The following is a 27,273-nucleotide window of genomic DNA, read 5'->3' as shown; positions in this document are numbered from 1 at the left end:
CATAAACCTTTGCGTGCCTCTATACGGCGATCCACTTAATAATATTATTGCATGTAACAACCGATCACGCAGATCTTCATATATATCTGTGTGAGCTACCTAGCGCCATACTTAGCTGCAATTTGTCACGCAAATTTTGGCATGTTAAGTATGCAAGGCATTTAACATATAGTCCAACTTCTTCTAGTTGGCACGTAAACTTCTATAGATCTCGTAGGTAGTTACACTTCATTGCAAGCCAGACAATTCACAGTGCATGTCTATCTAGTTGGTTTCACTTGTGTTCAATAGCAGCTTTAAAGAAACACTAATCGATACCGCTGCAGCCAGTATGAGAGATATATACATAGTGACATATATAGCTCGTTGCAGACTTGCAGCTTGTCACACAAATTTCCACTTGGTTAGTATGCGAGGCACAGGCACCTGTGACATCTCGAAAACTCACCAAAATAAATCATGCGCTAAATTTGTTTTTGTTGTTGAGCTCGACTCAAACCCTAACCCTAACTTTCCGGAAACCCTCCTGCTCCGAGCTCCCGATCCCCGGAGATCTGACCCGACACCCGATTTCAATCCACGTCTCATCTCCTTCCCATCCAACGCGACGCGTCGTGACCGGCCGCCGCGAATCCCGCCCCCTCCTTTTCCCTCTCTCCTCCGGCCGCGTGCCCCACCTCCCGCGTCCCACGTGGCCGACCGCAGCCGCGGTCGCCGCTGGCGCGCACCGCCCCTCCCCCTCCTTTTCCTTTCTCTCTCTCTCCCTTTTCCCCATTTTCTTTTTCTTCATTTCTTTTTCCTATTTTTCTTTTTTTTTCTCTTCACCCTTTTTCCTTTTTCTTTCTTTCCCTTCCTTCCTTCCTCTCTTCCTTCCCCGTCGCGCCTGCCCCGAGCCGCCTCCCGCTCCGAGCGCCGCCGTGCCCGGCTCCACCTCCCCGCGCACGCCCAGCTCGGCCTGCCCCGCGTGCCACGCCGCCCTCCGCGCTCGACCGCTCCCCGCCCTCGCGCCTCGCCACCGCAGCGCCCCGCCCCGGCCGACCGTGCGCCGCGCACACGCACACGCACACGCCGCGCCGCGCCGAGCCGCGTCGCGCACGCACACCGCGTACCCACGCACTGGCCGCGCCCGCGCGCGCCTGCGCCGGCTGCACCACGACGCCCCGGCCCCGGCCTCGCCCAGCTCGCTCGCCCCGTCCCGGTGCGTGCACCCGCCCGTGCGCACGCGCACACGTGCACGCACACGACGCCCCGGCTGACCGCGCCACGCCGCAGCCGCCATCACCGCCGCGCCACCTCGCTGTGTCGCTCACTGCCCCGCCCCACTCAGCGCCATTCACGCGCACGCGCACCGAGCCGCGGCGAACGCGCCAAGCCGCAACGCCGTGAGCTCCGCCGAGCCCACGTGCGCGCCTGGCCGCGCCGCGCGCCGCTCGCCACTGCCCCGCACAGCGCCGCCCTGTGCTCGCCGCTGCCGCCCACGTCCCGTCACCCCTGCGCCACCTCGTCGCCCGTGCGCCGCTCCACGACGCGCGAGCGCGGCCGAGCGCCATTAAGGCCCGCCGCGCCGCCCGCCGGGCGGCACTTACTCGCCACCGGCCACGCCCCCCCAACCGACCTACATCGGCTATAAAAGGGCCCTACCGGCGCCGCTCCTCCGCACCCAAGCCTCCCCGCCACCACCGCTTCTCCTCGCAGCTCCCAGCGCCGCCCCGCCGGACTCCAGTGACCGCCGCCGCCCGCTCACGACGACCCGCCGCCTCGCTCCGTCCCAAGCCGAGCCAGGTGGGGGAATCGAGCCGCCATCTTCCCCTTCTCCTTTCCCCTCTACCCCGGGCCGGCGCCGAGCTCCTGGCCGCCGGGGATTGACGCCGCCGGCGCCCTTGCTCCCCTCCCCTGTTTCGGTCGGGAGGAAGGGGAAGACAGGGCGGTTTTGCCCAAAACCCCCTAGTCTTCCTTGTGTTCTCAAAAGAATCCCCACTCCTTATGGGCTTTTTCCTAAAAGGGCCCTTCTACTTTCCTATTTTTCCAAGCAAGTCCTCCACTATTTAAACTTAATAATAATTAGGCCCCTGCACTTTCCTTTTAGGCCCAAATACTTTTAGAAATCATAAACAGGCCCCGGGTTCTCCCGAATTAATTACAAATAGGCCCCTGACCCCTTAACCGACCCACAAACCCTTACAAAACCCATCATTTCATGTAACAAACAACCTCTGATCAACCCGAAACTTTACCACGCCTCTCATAACTAAGTCTTGGCCATGCCTTTAGGAAACCACTCAAAGATGTTACTTCTATCTCCATATTTTATGTGTTTCCGATTCGAGCTCAACGATAGGTCTTTGTACTGATTGGATGCTTGTTGTGTGTGCTATAGATCGCGGTGTGAACGAAGGAGAGCCCGCTAGCGAGCAGTTCTACGAGCAAGGGAACGAGGATCAGTTCCACGACCCCGAGCCCGAAGGACAGGACTTCCCCGAAGGCTTCGAAGACGGCAAGTTCAATCCCATCCTTCGATGCATGTTTCTGTCCTAGTATTTATAAATACAACCCAATGGCCTGTTTTATAAAGTTGCATATGTTTTACATGCATGAAAACACGGTTGGATAGCCACTCCTTGATTTGTGATGACCATTCCTTGACCACCTAGATTAATGTCTAATTTTGCTTGGACATTAATCGATATTAGAACGCTTAGGTCTTTACTCATAATATGATCTATTTGATAAAGTAAATGTGTGCGTATGGGAAGGGATAAAATGTGGATTTTCGAAAGATGAGTATGGACGGGATGGACGGCATTTCTGTGTGAATTGCCGATTGGTGTGCTTATGCCTGTGTGGCAGGGCAAAGAAGGGAGATATCCATCTTGTCGTGTCTAAGGACCGAGTTGGTGTGTCATCTCACCTAACTCCACTATCGTGCAAACCACTCGACCGTTGAATGGGCAACGGCGTAGCATAAATCCCACTAGTTGGTGTGATAGCCATCAGGAGAGCTGAGAGCAACGGGTGACTAAGGAAAAGGGATAAGCCCCGAGTGACTTATGCCCGGTTATACCTAAGTGAACGGTCAATGACCCCTTGGTGCATCCCGTGATGGCTAGTCAGGCTTAGCTATGGTGGGTAATGGCTATGTTGGGATCTACACCGACACGACGGTGTTCGAGTTGTGGTATCCTACTTGTGGGTAAAGTTGCACACCTCTGCAGAGTTAAGAATCTATTCGAATAGTCCGTGCCCACGGTATTGGGCGAGTTACGGTGTGGTCACATAACTAGTGTTTCCTTGGGATGGGCTGGTGTGAGTTGTTTTGGAATTATGTCCGGCAGTTGTGCCGTGTGCTACGACGGACGGGGAGTCCGGTAGCAGTTTTAAAACCTGAACTCTGTGTTACTACAAAAACTGTTTTTTTAAAAAAAAGGGTTTTCTGTTAAATGAACCCCTGCATAAAATATCGTTTTTCTGCAAATTAAACCGTAACCTATTCCTTGATTTACCTATGCATATTATTCTATTATAACCCCCCTCCGTGGGTGTGGTTGGACTTGCTGAGTACGTTTGTACTCACCCCACTCTTACTTTTCACAGAAGAAGACCCAGACTTCATACCAGACGACGCCGAGTAGGGTTATCGTTCTACACCCAACCTTGCCTGTGGTACCGGCCCTGACGAGATGCCTCCGCTGTCGCAGTACTCTGAGCCTGTGGTAGACCCCATGTGGTTTGCGGTCTGGTGTTATGTCGCAGCTTGGTTAATCATTATCATTATCTGTATCGAGTGTCCTCCAAGGTTTGTACGGTTTTGAACCATCTGATGTAATAAATGTGGCATCAGCCTCCTGAGACTGGTGCTTTGTATCACATTTAAGTCTTCTCTTATGAGGGGACGCTTCAGCACCTAATGCCTAGCGCGCTGCAATATATCACGTAAACTTCCAGGTTTCTCATAACTAATATGTGAGAATGCCTAATTTTACAGTCTACCGTCACTTGTCATGTGATATTCAACGCATCTTATAGCCACTAGTACAAAGTATACCTAATGCTATAGCTCAATGCCATCTAAAATGTAACTTCCATAAGTTCCTATGTATCCATAGCATATTGGTATTTTAATAAAATTAGTCTAGCTACTACTATAAATGAAATATCTCTTAAAAGATATGGTCCAAAAGATACTCAATAAAAGAAGGCTACAATGTGATATGATCTGGATATGATCTGGACATCCTTCAGGTTGGGTTCCTAGTACAGTAGTATATTTTGGTAGCACAATTAATTCCAGCCAAGAAAAAACCGCAGCACCACTAGCTAGAAGCCGCACCCGCTCACGCACAGCGCACCACACCGGCGTCCAGCTCACCGTGGCGAAGGGGAGAGACAAGAGCGAGGCCGCGAGACCAACGCGGCAACGCCCACCGCTCACGAGGAGCACGGAGAGAGAAACCGCGGGGCCCAGCAGACCACCACTGCGGGCTGCGGCTGGCCTCTGACACAGCTCACACCTTTGACGAAACGGCAGCAGCCCGCGGCCGGAGCCCAGCGCCCGCAGCAGCCCCACCACCACCCTCCTCACCAAGGAAGAAAAAAAAATAACTAAAAAAAATCCGGGACGCAGAAAAAGTCCAAGCGCAGGACAGGGACGCGCGCGATGGACGGCCGCGATCGGCCCCGGGCCCACGCCCCCCCGACGGATGTCTTGCGCACGCCCCGCCCGAGGAAGGAATACGAGAGAGCGCAAAGCGGAATAAAGAAAGGCGGAAAAGCGAGGGCACTGGCCTGCGCCATCGCCCCCCTCCCTACCAGTATTTGTTTGTTTGTTTATTTCATCGCTCACTCCCCCACTCTGCCTCCCCTTGGACTCATACAGGCAGACTGCCACCGCGGGCCGCTGCTCCTCCTCGCTTCTTCTTCTTCTTCGCCCGTACCACCAGCCGAGTGCGGGGAGCGTCCGTGTCCTCCTCCCGCCGCTCGAGTTCGTCGTCTCCGGCGGGGCGGCGGCGCGGCCGGGGCTTCGCTCCGCGAGGTTTGCTGCCAACTCCTCCTGCTCTTCCTACGGTCTTGCATGCTCGTTTATATGGTCTGTGGTCTGTCGACTCTGTTCTGATTCGGTGCCGAGCTTTGCGCCATGGATTGGGAGCAGGGTAATCGATTCCTTGCTGGTGTAGACTTTTCACTCCCCCCCCTCGGTTGAGGTGGAAGAAGATTAGGAGGGTGGTGGCCTGCTGCGGGGCTCTCTCTGCTACCGTCGCGTAGGTTTCAGGTGGTTTGTTGGGTTGTCATGTTGGCTAATTTTGGTACTGATTTGGACCGCTTGAGCGCCATGCCGCCGTGCTCGGATGCCCAATTTTAGCTCGCCCTGGTCGCCGAAATGCGGCCTTCATGTGCCTCATCATTGTGGGGAATCTGCTGCCTGCGCCGGGTCGACCTGCTACTTATTTATGGCATCGAATGATTAGAGCCGCCACCGGCGTATCAACCACTGTCCCTCACTCTTGTGGAGTAGTACTGTTTTTTTTTTCGTGGTACTGATGGAAAATGTTTGCACTGTAAGTCCAAGAATCGCTTTGTTTTGCTAAAGCAGCCGCTGATTTCAGTGGATGTGTTTGGTCGCAGGGAGGGGGAAGGGGATGGAGGGCATGGAGGAGGCCAACAGGGCGGCGGTGGAGAGCTGCCACCGGGTGCTGACGCTCCTCTCCAACCCGCACGGCCAGCTCGTCCCCAACAAGGATCTCGTGGCCGCGACCGGAGAGGTCGTCGCCAAGTTCGGCTCCGTCACCGCCAAGCTCTCCAACTCCAACGGCAATGGCCTCCAGGGCCACGCTAGGGTCAGGAAGATCAAGAAGCCCCTGGCCATCTTCGACAGCAACCTCTTCCTGGAGAGCTCTGCGGTGGCCGCCGCCTCCGCAGCCGCCGCCACTGCGGCCAAGGCGCCCCGCGCGAGCCCGATCACTGGCCTCCAGCTGTTCCCGAGGTACCACCAGATGGAGGGCTCCTCATCAAAGGATCCTGTCAGTATCCCTACCCAGTTCCCCAAGAGGTTGCTGCTAGAGAACCCGGCCTCCGGTTTGGAGGGGCCGACATCGCAGGCCCCTGCGGTCCATATGGTCCAGCCAGTGTCCGTCGCGCCCCCGGCGGGGACGCCGACCCCAGCATTGCCTGCGGCACACCTTCATTTTATCCAGCAGCAGCACAGCTACCAGAGGTTTCAGCTCATGCAGCAGATGAAGATCCAGAGCGAGATGATGAAGAGGAGCAACCTTGGGGATCAGGGTGGTAGCTTAAGTGGCGGCGGTGGCAGTGGGGTTGGTGCTAAGGGGGTGAATCTCAAGTTTGACAACTCCAATTGCACTGCCTCATCGTCGCGCTCGTTCCTTTCGTCTCTGAGCATGGAAGGGAGCCTTGCGAGTTTGGATGGAAGCCGGGCCAGCAGGCCTTTCCAGCTAGTTAGTGGCTCACAGACATCTAGCACGCCGGAGCTGGGCCTTGTGCAAAGGAGGAGGTGCGCTGGTAAGGAGGATGGGAGTGGCCGGTGTGCAACTGGGAGCCGGTGCCATTGCTCGAAGAAAAGGTTGGGTTTCTTTGTGTTGACTTGGTAGCCGGCTATAGATCTCATGATCTTTTTTCTTCTTAAAATCACCTGTTTGTATGTAATTGCAGGAAGCTAAGGATCAGGAGGTCCATCAAAGTCCCTGCAATAAGCAACAAGGTTGCAGACATCCCAGCTGATGAGTTCTCATGGAGGAAGTATGGGCAGAAGCCAATAAAGGGATCCCCACATCCTAGGTACTAAATACTTAGCCATCTTTCAACCTTTAATCCTTTTTGTGTGAATCTGCATTCCTTACTAGAGTATAATGCAGTCCGTATTTAATGATATCTTTGTTCTTATATTATGTTGATTTTGTACTTGCTAGTTGCTAGTTTGTGTACAGCCAGTGCCATTTACTGACTTGATGCTATTTTTAGTTACTAGCAACCACCATTTTATTGAGTCGACATTAGAATATCTTGTTTACTTATTCTGCAATGCATGGTCGCCCATGAAATAGGCAACACAAATGGATTACTGATATGGATATTCTGAGCAACTCCTCCCCCCTACTGTTTAGATGATGCTTACAGAATTGGGTTGTTTTGCTCCTAGTTGAGTCATTCAGTTTTGCTACCTAATTTGCGATAAGCATACTCAGTACTGACTACTGACTACTGCAAAAAAATAAAAAAACTGTTCTAATTCTGGTAGTTTGCCTGTTGCAATCCAAGAAAGGTTACAACTGCCAATCTCATTGTAACACAGTTTACTCTCTTGTTCTTTTGTCAAATATTGAGATTGCAAATACTTACAAAAGCTCACTTTCTTGCAGGGGTTACTACAAGTGTAGCAGCGTGAGAGGCTGCCCGGCAAGGAAGCACGTCGAGAGGTGTGTCGACGACCCCTCGATGCTGATTGTTACCTATGAAGGCGATCACAACCACAACCGAGTGGTAGCCCAGCCAGCCTGATGTTTCAGGCTTTCAGTTGAAGACTGCTTCTATAGCCATCCTCCCTTCCTAGATAAGGGAGGACAACAACAACAACCAGAAGAAGAGCCTAGTGTTTGTACATATGTTCTGCTTCTAACAGTTGGGGGGTGGGGAGACAGTCAGATAGCTAGCTCTTTCTGAAAGAAAAAAATCAATGGCGAAAGAAGGAAAGTTATGGAGCAGGTAGTCGATGGCGAAAGCCGATAGGAGTGTTCCTGATCAAAGACTCATAGTTTTATAGCTTTGGTTTCCCTTTTGTGTTAATGCTGTGTTAGGAGGGCCCATCCTGTGGTTGCAGTGCAACATTGAGCTGCAGTTGTATGTCTGGGGATGGTGTTAGGGGGATTGGATTGGAGGAGGCATTAGGCAGGGAAGTGCCTGTAAAAGTAGCTACACCTAGGAACAGAATGTACCCTCATCTTCAGTCTCCGTGGTACAATCTTGTTGAGGCAGTGGTTTTGTTTGGTCTGTCGTGCATTGTTTGTTAGCGCGAGCGTGATAGAAGAGTAGTGAGGTGCATGGGATTGGCTGCTCTGGATCGTGCAGCAATAACAGCGGCATTTGTACTTGGATATCCTGCCGTTTGAGAGACCAGTTCCCTGCGAGTCTGTCTGAGGCTGTGTTTAGTTCCTAAAAAAATTTGCGTAATATCCGTCACATTGAATTTTCGGACACATGCATGAAATATTAAATACAGTTGAAAAAAATAACTAATTACATAGCCTACTGATTTCTACGAGATGAATCTAATGATGCTAATTAATTCATGATTGGATATTAATTATCAAATAACAACGAAATGTATTACAGTAGCCAAATCCAAACTTTTTCACCAACTAAACACCCCCTGAATGTGGTGTCCCGGGTAGTCTGAATTCTGACGATGCTTTGACAGTTTGACATCTCCGTGTCGCGGGGTAGGACGTTCTGAACTTCTGATTGTGGGCTTGGTGGGATCAGCCGATCAGGGATTCACGAGCGAGCACTGTTACCTTTCATCTCTTGCTGACCTGGTGATTGATAGCACGTCTGCCTGAACCATGCTCCCTTTGCAGGTTCATCATGAAATTATCTTCTTAACATAATTGTCTAGACATTATTCATATAGAAAATTCTGAACAAAGTTCAACAGTAGATCCAGCGATCCCGAGTAATACTATCAGATATAACAGATTTAGGCGGAAGCATACTCTTTTTTACAAGTTTTTAATGAAGAGCTCTTTTACAATGATTGTAAAGTACCAATGAATACTTTCAGGTACTTTTACATTAAATTTTTTTATAGCGGTTGATCTATAAAAAATATTTATAAAAATTAAATTAAATTAGTATTCGATCCCACTTTTTGGTACTTGGTCTCATATTTTGGAAGTACCAGTTACTTTATCCTAGATACTTTTAGCCTTCTAGGTACTTCCTACCTTCATCACTGTCGGATTTTATCAGATTGATGGCTCCTATTTTTTTCAATCATTATAAAATTTCTCTTTAATGAAATGTATAAACCGCAAGTAAAAAAACAGAATTTCTATATGTCTATCGGGTGTTTATCTGCGGAATTTCTATATTTTCGGGTCAGCATGGGTCATCAACAGCGTCGAAGCTTCGTTACCATTGGGCGCTCCAAACTTGAACTGGGCCATCTTCGTATTGTTCGATTTGGCCCGTGGTCCGTGGACAAGCCCACCCTGGTAGGACTTTTCAGTCCATTTTCAGCAAGCTCCCCTCAAAAAAAAAACAGCCTTTTGTGCAACTAGACGTACAGCCCGCGCATTTGCGCGGCTAGTATTGAAAATTCAAAAATTCGCATGACGTTGTATTCTTACTTAAATATTATAGTACTTTTTTCCATACATCACCCTGTATTCTTACTTAAATTATGTCCTATTATTGGTTAAAACAATTTAAATATGATCTACATGTAATAACAATTTGATTTGTTGAGCTTTAATAATATTATGCATATAACTATTTTTATTTTATTTTGATTGATTGTTGTTAGCTTTAGTTTTTATTAATAGTATATATTTGTAACTGATACATAGTTAATTGGTATTTTATATTTAATTTTTCATAATGGCAATGATGGGTGATTTTTAATTAGGCACAGTGGTATTTTTAGGCTAATTTTTATCATAATGGCAGTGGTGGGCAATTTTTATTTTTTCATTTTTCTCCGATTAACATGGGAATTTCTAGACCTTGAGAACGAACATGGAGGCTCCGTTTGTTGGGCAAATAATAAGATAATAGATTCTTTCGATTCACGGTTCCGACCGTGAGTTTCATCCTGGTTCTTCTTAATTGCGGGAGATGAAGAGGGCTCGGCCTGCGCCAGTGACGGTCGCCGGCGGCGATAGGCAAGGATCGTTTGGTGCTCCTGCTTTGAACTCTTTTGTCAGCGTGCTTTGTTTAAGGAGATGGATGTAAAAGTGCTATGACAATGAAATCCAACCTCTTTCTTTTTTTCCAAACACAGATGCAAATGCTCACAAACGTACGCGCACTCACCTTTATGAATACACATGTGCAACCCTACTTTTATGAGCACATTCGAGCCGATAGATTCTCGAGATTAACGAAGATGCTCGTCTCAGCATATGAGGATTTGGTTGGGTAACTATGATTAGTGGAACTATATCAAACATGCACACCATTTATCCATTATGCGGATGGATCCGGTCTGCGGTAGTGATGCGCAGCACCTAGCAGGATGAAGTATCAGTTTAGGGTGAGGTTCAGCGCCAGGGGAAAGAGTGCCGGCCTCACGATCCACAAGTAGTAAGGGAGGCTTTCACAGCCCCGGGGGCGAACTCTCACTGAAGGACGCATCCAAACTTGGGAAAGCAGGATGGTTGCCGTAGCAGCTAGTTTCATTCTCGGTAGGCCGGTGCCTTGGAGTCAGTCAGTCAGTCGACGGATCGGGTGGCTTCAATTCGAGTGGTGTACAACCCCTGCTGGGTGAAACTATATGTATAGTCGCGTACAAGGTGATGTACAACCGTACTTTTCTATTATTACCATTAGGTAGAGTTACAAGTGAAAGTTCTCACTCCGACTTGGTGTTTTTTGGAAGGTGTGTATAAACTAGGAGTCCGAGATGCCGGAATAGCCCGTGTTGAGGTATTTGAATGGTGATATAATCTTGCTGGCGGCATGCATAGAAAAACTCCAGTCTTATCATTTGGCTGCATTTTATACCTTGGCATCCACTTAAATCTTGCATGCGGATTATACCGTTTTTAGGGATAGTTTGTTAGATGCAGGATCCGACTTGGAGATCAAACCCGATGATGATGGGTGAAGGTAAGGATGGTTCGTGCTACGCTCGAGTTTGCATGTGGAGAAGAGACACCAGGATGAAGGATGACCAAATGTTTAGCTATCACTTCAGTTTTCTGTTTATTACCCTATATCCTGAAGGGCTTGTACCTGAAAACTTGTGTGTGCTGCACGTGCGTCTCTTGTAGTAAACAGAAAAAGGAGAAAAATGCGCAAGTGTCCTACTAGCTTTTTCTTGGCCAAATTACCTAAAGCTTATGCCATTTTCAACCCAATCGTGAATGTTATGTATGTCATACCTGTACTTTTTTTTTCTATTAGCGTTTGTTTGGCAAGCCGCTGTAAGCCCTTCCTCACTTTACAAGCGGAATCCGTTTTCTTGTGAAATCATTCAAAACCTCGCGTAAAATTCCTTCCAGCGGTAGAGGCGGCGAATCACCAATTAAATACGCTTGTGAAATCGTTCAAAACCTCGCATAAAATTCCTTCCAGCGGTAGAGGCGGCGAATCGCCTATTCAAGTTTCAGGCCTATTTTTAGTACCAGATTAGGCTGTCTGCACCGGCAACTGTAAAACGATCGCTAAATGATATAGCGTACGGGGATAGAGGTTTTTTTTCACTGCAGTGGGTTCGGTAAAAGCACCCTCTATTATTCCGGGGCCCGTTTGGATGACACTAGCACAACTAGCACAAAAAAGAATCTTGTCTGCATGAAGCACTAAATGAAGTTTATTTGCAAAACCTTTTTACGGATGAGTGTAACTTTTCGCGACGAATCTAATGATAGTAATTAATCGATGATTGGCTACAGTGATGCTACAGTAACCAAACTCTAATCGTGCGGTCAAAGACCTTATTAGATTCGTCTCGCAAAGTAGCATAGGGATTGTGGAATTAGTTTTGCAAACTGTCTTTATTTAGTACCTTTAATTATTGGTCAAAGTTTATGCTACTTGTACCACTGGAGTAACCAAACAGGGCCCCGGATGGTCTCCGACACGCCATATACAACGTGGTACGGACGAACCTCTACACTGGTGTGCGTGGGCCACTACTTCCTTCCCGCGGCCGTCCCCAACCGTCGTTGCTGCCGTCGCCGTCGGGAAGCCGAGGCTCTGCTCCACCTCGCCGCCCCAGGGTTAAACGCGCCGCCGTCGGGCCGAACTCGACGCCCCTGGGTCGAACGCGCCGCCGTCGGGCCGAACTCGTTGCCCCCGCCGCGCCCTTGCTCCTCCACGTCGCAGAACCGTAGATCCATGGCCGCCATGGCCCGCCGGGCTTGTGCGCCGCCGCCGCATGGTTTGCCCCGCCACCCGCCGCCACCGCGCCACTGCTGTTGCACCACACCGCCACCGGATCTCGGGCCGCTGAAGCTCGGGCCGCCGGATCTCGGGTGGGGGATCTCGCGGACGCCGCTGTGCGTGCACTCCGCCGCGGACGCGCGGGTGCCCTCCGCCGCCGCGCGCTTCGCCCGGCCGCCCCCTCCGCGCATGCCCGCCGCCGCAGACGCGCGGACGCATGCCACCGCCGCAGCCGTGCGCAGGCCGTTCGCCGCGCGCTGGTTGCTCGCCGCTCACCGTGCCTGCGCACGCCGCCGCCGCCGCGCATGCGCACGACCCCGCCTCTCGCCGCCACGGACGCGCGTCGCCGGCGAGCGCTGGAGGAGCCGCGGCAGGGCGGTGCAGGAAGGGGAGAGACGGGGGCGAGGCGTTGGAGGGAGGGAGGAGGAAGGAGGGGCGCCGGATCCGACCGCCGATGGAGCGCAGGAGAGGCGGCGGGGTGCGGGAGGAGGGGGTGCAGGAGGGGGCGGGCATCCGCACGGAGCAGGCCGAGAGAGAGAAAGAGAGAGTGAGAATGGGGAGGGAGGGCGTCGGGTGAAGGGAAAAACTGACGTGCGGGTCCCACTTCATGGTAGTTGGTATAGAGAATGGATGAGTGCAGAGAAACTGAATACAGAGGAGAGAATTTTGATGAACAGACAAAAATATACGTTTTAGATGATGGAAATAGTATACCACGAGTGCAGACAGCCTTAGCGGTACGAACCAAATGGCCACTGGTGCTCGCTGTCCACACCGTCACGTGATTCTAGTATTCCTGTCGGGACAGACACAACGCAGGCAGAGGAAGAGAATCGAAGCAAGGGAACGGCGCGCCTTCATCAGTTCACAAGTGGCCAACTCCCAACTTCCAAGTGGGTGTACTGACCGTGAAACCCATCTTTAAGAATCGAAAGCTGGGCTCAAACCGAGCGATTTCATTGGGCCACATCACCTAAAATTTTCTCGGTCGTCCGATCTGGCATCTACGGTGAGAAGGCGGAAGCACTCGCCGTCCCTCGGCCAGCTTCTGGACGCGTCGCGCGGCCTCGTCTCTATCGCCGGTCCACACTACCTTTCTTCTCCATCGCCGTACGCTCGTACCCCCACACCGCCGCCGCCGTCGAGATGGGACTACGGGACTAGGAGCGTGGAAGGCAGAGGGATGCCGGCGGCGGAGGCTCCGCAAGACGACCTCCCGTATAGATCGCCACCCTCTCCGGCTCCCTGCACCACCAGTCTCCGCCGCCGCCACCCTCTTCTGCTCCGTCGCCCTCGATCCCGGCGACATCGAAGGAGTTGACAGGGTCAGCGGCCTCCCCGACGACCGACGACCTCCGTCGTCGCATCCTCGCCCGCCTCCTCGCCAAGGATGTCACGCGCACCGCTGCGCTATCCACACGCCGGCGCGGCCTCTGGCGCACGGCCATCTGCTCCGCGCCTGCCGCAACGCCCACTCCTCCATCCGATAAGCACGCCATCCTCCATCCCTTCCCTTCACCTCCGCCTCGCAGGCATCGAGAAGGCTACAGCAACAACATGAACGGGCGCCGCCACCTTCTCTCCTTGCTGTAATCTGTAGCATGACCCTCGCAGCCTCGCTGCTGCTTCTGTCCGATGTTCCCTTCCCTTTCTTCCCCGCTGCTCTAAATATTCACTTCTTCAGTTTACACGGCGTCGTCCCTGCTTCTGCTGGGGTTGCGCTCCTCACCTCACCTGCATTGCCTCCCCTCTGAAAGACAACGTTGAGCATCGTGAGGAGAAGGATCAGTGTATGCAGTAGCGTCCTCTGCGTCGACTATCGGATACAGACACATGGCGTCGGGCGGCCGAGCGGCGGGGCAAGCGCGGCTGCTTGTCCAAGCGACTGCTGAGCCATGTTTGTGCAAATAAACTGTATGACGAAATGCTACTAAAGAGTCAAGATGCAGCTGCTCTCACTTCCGTGGAGAGCAGGGCATTGCATGTCCCTAAATTTCCAATCTGAAATTAATCTTTGTGATTTTTGCAATCTCAATTCCTAATCTCTAATTCTTTGCTCCCGGTGGCTGCTTGTTGTGATTCGAGATGCCCATTTGTGAAATATTTCTTGCACATAAAGATCAAAGCTTTGATGCAGTAGTAGCGGTACTCTGCCTGCTTGCTACTTGAATAACAGTTAGCTCAACAGAGATCATTGCATTTTCTTTTCCCTTCCCTCGCTGTTAATTCATCAGTTGTGGATGAATGTCTCATGTTTCCAAGGCATGTTTAATATTTATGTCATAGCAGTGTTGCCAGCAGGATATTATCAAATATACCAAGGCTCTGGGAATAATTTGAAACATATTAATCAAGAGCTCCATACTACTGTTGCATCAGATTCAGTTCCTATCAGCAAGCTTGACGTTAATTATGTTTTTTTGTTCAGACATTTTTATATGCTAAATAAAGTGTTGCATGGAGACTGTTATATTTTGTGTTGCTTGATTATAGTCAATGAAAGCTTAAGGTTGCAATAGAATTCTGCACTAATCTTATGTTGTTGTAGTGATTGATCTTTCGTTCTCTGTGCAAAAATAGTTGGTAAAATAAAAAAAAGTTATCAACTTATGCAACACAACATTAGATCTTCGTATTCATGGTTTCCAAAAACAGCATTATGGAACCAATCAAACTGAGTTTCAATATGCTCGATATATGAAATGAAGCAATTGTAGTACTTATTCATCTTCACATGCCAATCCTTGATTCTATATTACAACTTATGACCCAACACTTGACATTAAACCAGAGATATAGTTTTTACCTTGCTTGCTTATTTCAGACAAGAGTTTCCTGAAATGATTCAGCTCACTTCTTATGTCCTCAAGTAATTAACGCTTACTCACTATCATTAAACAGGTAGATAAATGGGCTTACAGTACTAGCAAAAGCACAAGCGCGGCAACGCCGCGCGTTGATTCTAGTATATATTACTCGGAAGTGGCTAGTTGGTGGCCGCCTGACCGTCCGGCTACCAGGCTGTGCTTAATCCACTACTAAAAAAAATATTTTTTAAGAACAGCCTTTCAGCCATCATTAAAAAGTTGGTGGCCCTGCTTGGCTGCTTCTGCTATTTACAACTACAAATAGTTACCATGATCCGTCCCTAATCAATTTTTACAAAATAAATGAAAAAGCTAAAACATGGTAAAATAAAAAATAAAAATTATCCGCTCCCCATAAATGCTAGTTTTAAGGAGCAGGTGATGCACCTACACTTGAAAATGGTGGTCATTTTTAGAAGTGAATGGTGTCATCACTTGTCTTTTAAAATATATTTCTAGAGATAGGTCAGATACTATGGTAATGTTGCTCTTTTTTTAGGAATGAATTATCTTTTCAACCGCCCCTAACAAAAAAAAGGATGCTCTTACCGATCGTTTTCAGTAGTGATCGCCGGCTGGCTAATGTAAACTGCTGCAAGGTAGGATTGGAGCGTACGTGGGTTTCATTTTCAGCACGGCCATGTGTGCAGCAGCATAGGTGGTGTTCGTTAGCGTACGATCTCCGGTCCGGTCGTAGCAGCAGATGCATCCAGCGTCCAATACCCTGCATGTGTAGTGATGTGTTTGGATTGGCTAAAGTTGAGTACTAAATTTTATCATATATTAGATCTTATACATATGCTAAATTTTTTACTCTTAACTAAAATTTACGCAAAAAAAACTGAGAGAGTATCTCCATATCATTAAGCACTGACCCTGCTGCTACGTTTCCACCCCTGGCCCTATTGTTAACACTTCCCCTGCCGGCTCAGAAATTGAAAACGGGGAAGCGCACTCGATGGCCGACTCTGACAGCACCTAATGGCCAGATTAGTAGCGCTTGATGGGGACGAAGGAAGGTCAAAGATGCCTAAGGCAGGGGAGAGGAAGAGGGGGCAAGGAAACAAAACAACAGGAGCATCACATGACCAGACAGCGCACGTTAGAAGATGCTACGTGGTGGACCAAAGGTAGATTGACGGTATATTGTCTTCCAACGGATGATTGCTCACTCGGTCCTAAATTATTAATTATTTTAGCTTTTTTAGATATATTAATTTTTTTATTCACCTAAACATTATATATATATCTAAATATAGTAAAATCTATATCACATTGAAAAAAAACCAAAACTACTTATAATTTAGGACAGAGTGGATAGATACTTAGGCTTGTTTGAAAGGATTCCTCTAGAAATAGCTTGGGCTAAAGTTTTTCTGGGGGAGCAGCTTTTTTAACTCCGGCTTATATCTAGCTAGAAAATATTACGGCTCCTTCCAGCTATCAAATGTCCATAACACCCTTTCTTTTCTTTTTCTTTTTGGAAAAAGAAAACTTTATTAATTTCAAGTTTGATACATCGAGGTGATACATCGCCTTGAAAAATTCCCGGCCTCTGCCTTATTAATGACACACAACCCTACAAAAGTTTTGGATAGAAACCAAGCACACTAATAGCTGTCAATTCTAAAACTAAACTGCCACCCATGCACCCGAGCAAAAAAATCCTTGGCCACCTGGACCAAAAAATGCGACGACGCCACAAGGGTGTAGTCGCGAAGATAACTTGCAAGAAAGAATGTTTTTTATTATAAAAAATCACCGTATTTCTGCGGCGCCAAACAGACCAGCAGAGGGCTGCAGCACCTACAAGGACAAGTGGTTTGTAATCTTTTGGTATACCATTCAATCAGTTTCCAAACATATTAGATACACTACTTGGTTTAAGCAATCCCCAAGCCGCGTAGACCAGGCCCATACCAACCGTGTAAAGCGGCAATCAAGGAAGAGATGTTGTATTGTCTTATTTTCTTGACAAAGGCAGCACTGTTGGCTCTCTTGCCAATTACGTTTTGCTAGGTTGTCTTTTGTAAGTATGACTCCGTTTAAGGTACCATAGAAAGATTTTGATTTTGAGTGGGATTTTAAGTTTCCATATCTTTTTGTTTGTATTTGGGATATTTTGATGTATTAGTCCGAGGTAATGTGATATTTTCTTTTCTATTCTTATCTTTTCTTCCTATTTTTTCTACTGATATTTTGTTTTCTCCTTTTTCTCCCATCCTAATCTGTTCAACGTCTTCCCGCAGCTCGAACCCTCACGCCTGCCTCCGGCCCTCCGTGTGTGCCTTCTGCACATTCGCTTCTTCCACGACCTCGCTGCGAGCGCGCGCCCGCTGCAGCCGCGCCGCCGCTCGCCGATCGCCTCCGCCTCCGCGGCACCACTCTGATCGCTTTCTGCGCAGCTCCTGCCTCCGCAACCCCGCCGGTCGCCGCTCGCGCGGTCGCGCCAGCTGCGGACGCGGCACCACTGCTCGCCTTCTGCGCACGCCCCGATCTTCGCGACCCCGCTAACGCACTCGCGCCGGCTGCAGCCGCGCCGCCGTTTCCGAATAATGCTGATATATATATATATATATATATATATATATATATATATATATATATATATATATATATATATATATATATATATATATATATATAATGCAGGTCTATTGGGTACCCTGGGTATGGAACAAATATTTCATACCCGAGTAATCCAGCCAGCATCCGATGCACCACGCACCCGGTTTTTCGTCCAGCCTCTCCCCGTTCTGCGTCGTGCGCCACCTCGCCCCCACCCACCCCCGATTTTATGCCCAGCCCGTTCCCTGAGCCACAGCACCCAAAACCGTTCCGATCCCGGCGGCGCCACACCACCCTTCCGTCGCCGCGCGACGCTGCACCCCCTCCTCGCGACACCGCTCTCCTCGCGGCGCGCCCGGCTGCCGCCTCCTCCTCCCTGGGCGAGCTCCGCCTGGAGGCCAGTGGTGGCGGACGCGCAGAGGACACGCCCGAGCCCTACTCCTCCGACTTCATATGTCGCATCCTGCTCCCTTCTCCTCTGACTCCTGGCCATGTGGGGCTGCCGGGCACCAGATCCGGCTACGATGGACCAGATCCGGCCGCCATGGACCAGATCCAGCGGCATGGGCGCACGGCCCGGCCGCCCAGCTGTGCGCCGCTCCCTGATCTGGGGCGCTGCCGCGGGAGGCGCCGGTCCTCCACGCCGACGCTAGGGTTTGGGCCATGGAGCTGCCCCCCGGCGCCGCCCACCGCACCACCTACTCCCTCCTCTCCCAGTTCTTCGACGATGCCATGGCCGCAGGGCCAGCACCCGCCAACATCCTGCAGCCCCAGTCCAGCGGCAGCAACTACGGCACGGGGAGCTCTATCTCCGCCTCCAGCGAGTACCCCTTCCACCTCCCGCTGCTCACCTCGGCCACGGCAGAGCTCAGATCGGCGGCGGCGGCTGCGGGGTCGTCGTCCTGCAAGAGCTGGGCGCAGCAGGCTGAGGAGACCTACCCGCCTCGCTCCCCGCGGCAGCTCCTCTACTTGCCCAGTATGTTAGTATGTACGACCATTTCCCTCGATAAAATAATGCATCGTTCTAGCTTTAGTGATCTCCTCTACCTTTAATTTTGCAATCTGAGTGAGCTCTTTGAAATTTGAATATCTGACAAAGCACAGATGATGAGTATAACTTTAACATGAATATTCCAATGTGGAGAAGCTTGTGTTACTTTTTGTTATCCATCCTTTTCAGCAATAAAAAAATAACTTGCACTCCTGTATCTAACATGCTTACATGCCTGGGATGCAGCCTGAACGTAGCACGACATCAAATTATAGGCAACTTGCCTACGATTTGGTGGCTTGCCTGCTCATGCCACCCAATTAGTTTTGTTGATTTGCTCGCTCATGTGTAGGTCATGCCGATGGCATAAACAAAAGAAGAGGGTGTGACAAAACTCTATGTGGACCATGTGCTGCTTTCTCACTATTAGCATGGGGAAAATGGCAAATGGTTTACTATGTGGTAGGTGATGGCTGTTGGAGGTAGCATACTAGCATGGTTAATGCACAGCGACATGCCGACATGTGTGCTGTTTAGCTGTTAGATGGGCAGAAACCACAGTTGTAGTAGCACTGAAGCCACAAATTCTGCCAGAGATATGCAGCTGGATGCTCTCTTGATTGCACGCATAGACATGAATTTAATTTACTTTCATGCATTTATGTTTTATTGTAGTCACTAATAAGTTCTGGACAATTACCAAAGTATATAATTGTCATTTTATTTGCAGTCCCTTGTTCATCAATAACATGTGAAGTTATAGGTTGTATATTTCTTCTAACTAGGATTATTTGTCAAGGTATAAAATCTAGATGATCTGAATGTTATTTATCCTTGTATGTCAGCCCTCAATGTCTATTGCATGAAAGCATGCTTCCCTGAATAGTTGTCATTGTTTCCAAGTTAAATCAAATGCCAGCCTTGAATGGAGTTTAAGAAATGTGGATAATCAAATACTATATCGGATCAGTTCTATAATTTGCAAGCATTGTGTCATACACAGTGGTATTCTTTCTTGCTGGTCCACTCAAGTTTAAATTGTGGCCATTTTGATAGCTCAGTTTCAGCTAGCTTCTCAGTGCGGTGTGATTGTTGATGAGTTTATTGCTGCACGGAGGTCATCTGATAAATCATCAGAGGTGAGGCATCAAGCAGGCGCATTGGAGCAAATTAGGATGATTGATATGATTCTCAGCATGTCTTAGCTTTGGTTGAGATTACACCTCGTCCATTCATGTATGTTGACTTATTTTGGTTGAGATTACAGCAACAAGGCGGAAGTCTTCGCTTTTGCTGGTACCGGATCAGAGCTAACCTAGTTAAGAAATTATTCCAGTGTTGCTAACCATGTCTGTAGTTTTGGTGCAATATACTAATTTTTTCCAAATCTAACTTTTTTTTCCTGCATCAGATATAACATCCTTGCACAAGCATGGAAACAAGAGTCTAATGGAGCTAGGGTGCCCCGATGGTTGCAGTGCCTGGCAAATTCTATGTTGTCACCTGCTATGTTATGCTGCAAAACTTCATCAGTGGTGCACGAGCCTTCTTTGTGTTGGTGATATGCCCAAGAGCCCATCATCACAATACGGTTTAAAGGCCCAAGTGGATATTGATCCAAGAGGGATTAGGGTTACTAATGGGCCTATGAGATAGAAGCCCATTAGTACGCCCTATATATATGAGGGAGGGGCTAGGGGGAGATGACCTGAGCGGCGCCACCTCCCTAGCCGCCGCCCCTCCCTCTCTCTCGGCCGCCGCCCTTGCCGTGCGTGCGGTGCTAGCACACCGACGCCCGGCGTTTCATCCCCGTACGTGTGGACTCCGTGGAGGCGCTGCTGCGACTGCTGCGCTGATCGGCTGCCGGGATCAAGTTCGAGGAGCTCGGTTCGTGGGACGTGATCGACTACTTCCTCTACATCGACGCGCGACTTCTTCCGCTGCGCTGCGCGTCTAGTGGTAACGATCTATGATCTTCTACTCGCAAGTATCTTGGGTTTATGCGGTAGTGATGCTAGCGTAGCCTACCCGTTTCCCTACACTTTGCACTCACTAGTTCCAACAAGGTCAGTCCGCAACCTAAGCTGTGCTATTCTGCAACTCCTACCTAACAAGGTAGTAATTTCTGATCCATTCTATTAAGAAGCCTGGTAAACTGACAAAGGATCTTTATATTATGCATCCACAAGGATTGAGCCTCCTGTATGCAGTGCGTGACCATTCTGCTGAATTATTAGCTATCAATTATATATGGCTTGTCATTTTGAACTATTTCCATCTTCCTGCAGCTCCAAGATCACATTGGAGCAGATTGGTCAGAACAAACAAGCTTGAGTTTTGTTTGCCTTGTGGAAGATATCCAAATAAGCTTGAGTTTTGTTTGCCTTGTGGAAGATATCCAAAGAAGCTGTCAGATGATGGCTATTGCTGAAATAGCAGCCTAAGGGAGTGTAGAAAATTCGGGTTAACATGGCGGATTCATGTGTGATGTAGGTGAAGGCCACCATATGCTTGTAGCTTATTCGCTTCACTTGTATCCCATCACTTGTTAGATTGTAGATTCAAACTCTGTAAACTGTTTCCTGTGTATATACTTAGTTCACCAGATTTTATGGATCCTAATCCTTTTTTATTTTTTCCATATACTTAGCTCTTTATTTTTTTTGAAGGGTTTGTTGTTTTGCTAGTCTTTGAATTGTTCATTCATCTTTCCTAGATTTTTTTTGTGATTTTTATTCTGTATTGAATGTAGTACTATTTTGTGTTGAATATATGCGTAATATATTTTCTTTCTCTAGAATGAGTATATGTTTTTGACAAAAATGACGTTTCAACAAAAATCTGTACATTGGTCATTCAACTTCACAACAACAGTGAAAGATATTATTAATCGGAAAACATTGGCCAATCTTATTCACACCAACAGTGTGGATCTTCCTGGGCATTGAACGAGAGACACATGCGTGGCGTGCTTGGGAAAAGAAAAATCAGGCGCTATCCGCTGGGCCCACCACTACAGACGTGCGCGGTGCGACGCGGTCAAAACAACCGGAGTCGGATAGGAGGAGCGCAGCGTGGGTTGGCTCGGGTATGGAATAACTATTCCATACCCAAGGTAGAGATTAGCCCTGGCCTATATATAGACACACACGCCCATTTTTTCTGAAGTGACTGAAACGGTACATGTAACGTGAGTCTCCTAATAATGTTGATATATACTAGTGATACTAACAACCCTCTTTGCAAACTGAATGAGCTAGCTGTGCTGTGCTCCGTCCAGGCGCTCAAACAATCCTGGTCATCGAGCTAAAAAGCAGTAAGAGAGGGAGGGAGGGGAAGAAATGGAAGAAAAATAGACTCCAATGACGCCGCCGCCGCACCCCGTCCTGCTCTCCCGCCTCCACTCGCTGTCGTGCTCCACCACGCGCAGAGGCTGAGGGAGGGAGGGAGGGGGACGAGTAGAGAGGTGGTGGCACTGTTTGAGGGAGGGGGGGGAGGGAGGGAGGGAGGGAGAGCAGAGGTGGCAGCGCTATTTGAGTTGGGAGGGAGAAGATGAGCAGAGGCGATGGCGTTGCTTGAGGAAGGGAGATGAGTGGAGGCAGAGAGTAGATAAAGAAGAGAAAAGAAGATATGGTTGGTATGATGGGCTGACTAGTGGACTGGGCCAACCGAGCCTAATTCCTTTATTTTCCTTCTTTTATTTCCTTCTCCTTGATCTTTTTGTTTTTATTTCCTTCACTTTCTGCTGCTATCACTTGCTTTCTTGTTGTTAAGGCATCGCCTTTCTCATATGGAAAGAATCGGCTTGCCTCGCCTCGCCTTACGGCCCTTACCGCCTAGGCATCGAGCTTCCTCAGGTCATGCACATGGATATATGTATTTGGGGTTCCACGACAGGTTTACTTAAGCTGAGACTAGCTAGCTAAATAAATGGCTCCGGTCAACAGCAAAACTTAACTTATCCACCTGGAACAGCTGTAAACATCTCGACCTAATTAACCACCACCGGGTGGTGCTGCGTGCACGGATAAACAAATGAAAGTGCCAGCAGCTAGCTAGCTAGGTAGCCCAGCAAAGAATTATATATATTGGAGACCGACTCCGACCGACTGGTAGCTAGTCACATAATCAAATGCTAGCAGTGTACTTGTGTACAGCGCAGGATCGCGTACACGTCGATGCGTCATGTGTGACACGTTACGCGCGCCGTGCCCCCCCCCCGGCCCGTAGCTGGCCTGGGCAGTGGGCACTGCACGCACCAATGTTTAGGATCGGATTATCCTGCCATCCACCACGCACCCAACGCGAACGCGGTGGGGTTATTTCTTGGCTGATGAACCCATCCAGTGCGTACGTGTACGGATCGATTCGCCAGTAAGTAGGAACGTCGAACGTGGCCAGGCAAATTAATATACTCCCTCCGTCCCATAAAACAAGTCATCCTAGGAATTCTAAGACAAATTAATAAGAAAGTAAAATGACTATGTTTGCCCCTATATATTATCCATATTTGACACTAATTGATTTTTACATGCACATGCACTTTCTAAATAAGGTAGGGTGACTTATTTTTTAGAATAAATTTTGAATCCCAGGATGACTCGTATTTTGGGACGGGGGAGTACTGCACACACTCACTGACTCACGTACGCTCGCGCTCGGTCGCCTGATGGATGGATCTATCAGACGGTCAGAAAAACGATCGAGATGCGTCTCTGTTTGCAGGGGCGGATCCAAAGGGGGGGCTGGGGGCTCCAGCCCCCCTACTGCTGGTGCATCAATGGAAATATGGGGAGGGTGAGGGAGAAGAAGAGGTGGAAGAAAAAAGAAAAAATGGAGAGATGGTGGAAGAAGAAGAGATCAGCCCCCCCTTCAATTCTGTTCTGCATCCTCCACTGTCTGTTTGTACTGTTGCTTCCTCTTACCGGAGATTGCTTGGCGCATAATGGCATGTGGCATCTCATGCAGACCGGTATGGACGTCAATTCTATTCAGAGAATTCATCGCATATGCTACAATACCAGGGCGCGAGCTATCGCAGAAGAAACTTGCAAACGGAGCCACACAGTACCCTAAACTTACATATGCGCTCTTGCTTCATCTTTAATGAAAAGATGGGGCATGGCGTTTTTGCCTGTTCCTCTAAAAAAAACTTGCATGCGAAAGGACCGTGTAACTTAGAGCTATGTTTTCATTAACCAGTTTCTTCTTTAATTTCTTCTTTTGTTTCAGTGGCTAGTAGACAGCTTTGTCCAAAGTTAAAGCCCAACATTAATTATCATGTAAATATGATTTGAATAGTTCAAAATATGATTGTCCAAATGAAATTTCTTATTGCAATATTGTGTTTCTTAGTACTACGAGATTTTTTTTTCAAAACAAGACTGATATTTTTCTAAAATAATTTATTATTGCGAGAACATTATATATTGGGACATTTGTTTTGTTCTCAGAACAATGATAGAATACATACAGATTAATTATTTCGTTCTAGTTTCATAAAAAATTTCCAACTAAAAAATTTATCCAAACATATTCAGGTATGATCTTATTTTAAAAATCTAGCCATGAGAAACATAATGATATAATCAAAATTTATTTAGACAAATGATTTATGAGATGTAATATTTCACTGAATGCACATACTAATTTTATTTGTTTTCCCTTTCTTGATACGTACTATGCCATAGTGGAGGTCTTTTTGGCCAAGCTGCCTTTGCATGCAGCAGCTGATTTTTCTTTTCTTCCGTCGGGAGCCTGCTTGCTGCTGCCTTCTACGATACCATATATATCATCCGATCCCGATCGTATGCGCTACGAATTGACACACCCGGTGGATGGAAAGGTGTCACCTCTACACGTGCCATCCTACCTATACATAAGCGATACGTGTACAGTGCTTGACAAAAAAAATGCCAAGCATTAGGCGCAGCGCCAGGGCACGTTATTCACGATACGATGCTCCAGCTCTAATGATCCGTGTAATTAAGAATACCTAGCTTAGCGAGAGTGACGTCATCATGGTGACGACACGGCCGGGCCAATAATTCGTAGGGTGCCCGAGTGGTTGGAGCCCGCCCTATATATACGAGCCCCCAACCCAGGCAGCGAACCATCAACCAGCACAGTCCACAGCAACAAAGCACGGCACTCCACACTGCAGCCAGCCAGCTAGCTAGCTGCCGCTGGACGCCAGTCGCCAGCCACACTGGCCCCTCGATCTTCTCGAGCCATGGACGAGTACTTGTACCACTCGCTCCTCCTCTCCGTGGCCGCCGTGGCGCTGCTGCAGCTGGTGAAGCTGGCCCTGAGGCCGAGGGCGGCGCGGCTGCCGCCGGGCCCGTGGAGGCTGCCGGTGATCGGCAGCATGCACCACCTCGTGAACGTGCTGCCGCACCGCGCGCTGCGGGACCTGGCCGCCGCGCACGGGCCCCTCATGATGCTGCGGCTCGGGCAGACGCCGCTCGTGGTCGCCTCGTCCAAGGAGACGGCGCGCGCGGTGCTCAAGACCCACGACACCAACTTCGCCACGCGCCCCAAGCTGCTCGCCGGCGAGATCGTCGGCTACGACTGGGCCGACATCCTCTTCTCCCCCTCCGGCGACTACTGGCGCAAGCTCCGCCAGCTCTGCGCCGCCGAGATCCTCAGCCCCAAGCGCGTGCTCTCCTTCCGCCACATCAGGGAGGACGAGGTACAGCATCTCATGCATGCATGCGTGCGTGCAGCGGCCGTCCTTGGCAACTCTGCCTGCACAGTTAAAATGGAAAACAAAAAGATACTGTACCTGTGTCACGTAACGTAACGTGACGGATCACGGACTTTTGTACGCGTACGTGCAGGTGGCGCTAAAGCTTGAGGAGATCCGCGCGGCGGGGCCGTCGGCGCCGGTGAACCTAAGCGTGGTGTTCCACAGCCTCACCAACAGCATCGTGTCGCGGGCGGCGTTCGGCAAGAAGCGGAGGAACGCGGCGGAGTTCATGGCGGCCATCAAGGCCGGCGTCGGCCTGTCGAGCGGCTTCAACATCCCGGACCTGTTCCCGACGTGGACCGCCGTGCTGGCCAAGGTCACCGGCATGAAGCGCAGCCTCCAGAGCATCCACCGGACGGTGGACTCCATCCTGCAGGAGATCATCGACGAGAGGAAGGCCGTCCTCGACGAGAAGGCCAAGAGCGGCGCCGGGGGGAACGCCGAGGAGAACCTCGTCGACGTGCTCATCGGCCTGCAAGAGAAAGGCGGCTTCGGCTTCCACCTCAACAACAGCAGAATCAAGGCCATCATACTGGTAAGCATGCATGTCGTCCGATCGATCCGTCCTAGCTACCACTTGCTGTTTGGTCCTACCTGCTAGCTAGTCATAATCACACGACTGAGGAGGCAGGACATGTTCGCCGGCGGGACGGGGACCTCGGCGTCGGCGATGGAGTGGGGGATGTCGGAGCTGATGCGGAACCCGGCGGTGATGAAGAAGCTGCAGGGGCAGATCCGGGAGGCGTTCCGGGGGAAGGCGGTGGTGACGGAGGCCGACCTGCAGCTGCAGCAGCAGGCCGGCAACCTCCGGTACCTGAAGCTGGTGATCAAGGAGGCGCTGCGGCTGCACCCGCCGGCGCCGCTGCTGGTGCCGAGGGAGAGCATCGAGGCGTGCGAGCTCGACGGGTACACGATCCCGGCCAAGTCCCGCGTCATCATCAACGCCTTCGCCATCGGCCGGGACCCCAGGTACTGGGACGACGCCGAGGAGTTCAAGCCGGAGCGCTTCGAGGAGGGCACCGTCGACTTCACGGGCAGCAGCTACGAGTTCCTGCCCTTCGGCTCCGGGCGGAGGATGTGCCCCGGCTTCAACTACGGGCTCGCCAGCATGGAGCTCGCGCTGGTCGGGATGCTCTACCACTTCGACTGGTCGCTGCCGGAGGGCGTCCAGGAGGTGGACATGGAGGAGGCGCCCGGCCTCGGCGTGCGCCGCCGCTCGCCGCTGATGCTGTGCGCCACTCCGTTTTTCCCGGTCGCCGTCTCTACGGAGTAGCCTTGGCCTCGATAGCTCGCCGCGTTGCATGCATGCATCAAATGTGCCTTGCGCCCTCGTGCTGGCCACGTGCCGACCTAGCACTTGTGGGCATGGCTGCATCACGCCGCGCTGCAACGATTCTCTGTTCTGTGTCTGGCAGTACGTGGTGTGCTACGTGTATGTGCTGTATGTACACTGTGGTGTATACTGTGGTTATTTTTGTGCTGTACCGGTGTGCAAATAATTGACGGCTCTTGTGAATAATTCACCTGAACTGATGAGATGAAACAGAGACAGTGTCCATGCTCTCCGATTAATTCAAGCACAACAATTTGCATTTATGCATGTAGTACTACTGTCGAGATTTCTATGGATTTTTTTCATAATTATATGAACCATTTGGCAACTCTTTTATTACTATTTTCATATAAAATCCATCGCTCAAAAGCGCACATATTCGAGACCTGCGTCAATATAATGCACAAGTAAACACTTAATGTACACATTATATATATTATACACTCACTTGTAGTTACTCTCACATGTGTATCTAATAATGTAGAACGTATTTGATCCAAAGAAGAGTATGTACATAGAGTATGTGCTCATACTAGAATATCTATGATGATATATATGTTAGTTATATGATCATACATAGAGTATGTGGACTAATACTAAGCATCCCTATTTTTTATATACTAATACTAAGGTTTAATCATAATATATTTAC

The 27,273-nt window shown here is 49.6% G+C and overlaps 2 protein-coding genes across 2 annotated transcripts; both read left to right on the top strand.

Annotated features, from left to right (window-relative positions):
• Nucleotides 1-4,801: 4,801 nt before the first annotated feature.
• LOC120691059 (protein WRKY1) lies at nt 4,802-7,998 on the top strand. The gene is made up of 4 exons (XM_039974022.1): nt 4,802-5,029; nt 5,620-6,574; nt 6,664-6,789; nt 7,371-7,998. The coding sequence occupies exons 2-4, from the start codon at nt 5,634-5,636 to the stop codon at nt 7,507-7,509; spliced, it is 1,206 nt and encodes a 401-aa protein (XP_039829956.1). The 5' UTR covers nt 4,802-5,029; nt 5,620-5,633; the 3' UTR covers nt 7,510-7,998.
• Nucleotides 7,999-24,772: 16,774 nt separating this feature from the next.
• On the top strand, nt 24,773-26,856 carry LOC120692837 (premnaspirodiene oxygenase-like). The gene is made up of 3 exons (XM_039976232.1): nt 24,773-25,231; nt 25,380-25,823; nt 25,920-26,856. Exons 1-3 carry the CDS (start codon nt 24,773-24,775, stop codon nt 26,559-26,561), a joined length of 1,545 nt encoding a protein of 514 aa, XP_039832166.1. The 3' UTR covers nt 26,562-26,856.
• The last annotated feature ends 417 nt before the right edge of the window (nt 26,857-27,273 follow it).

The sequence above is a fragment of the Panicum virgatum genome, chromosome 9N (assembly GCF_016808335.1).
Source record: "Panicum virgatum strain AP13 chromosome 9N, P.virgatum_v5, whole genome shotgun sequence".
NCBI classification, from domain to species: domain Eukaryota; kingdom Viridiplantae; phylum Streptophyta; class Magnoliopsida; order Poales; family Poaceae; genus Panicum; species Panicum virgatum.
This window is presented reverse-complemented; position numbering and strand designations above follow the sequence as displayed.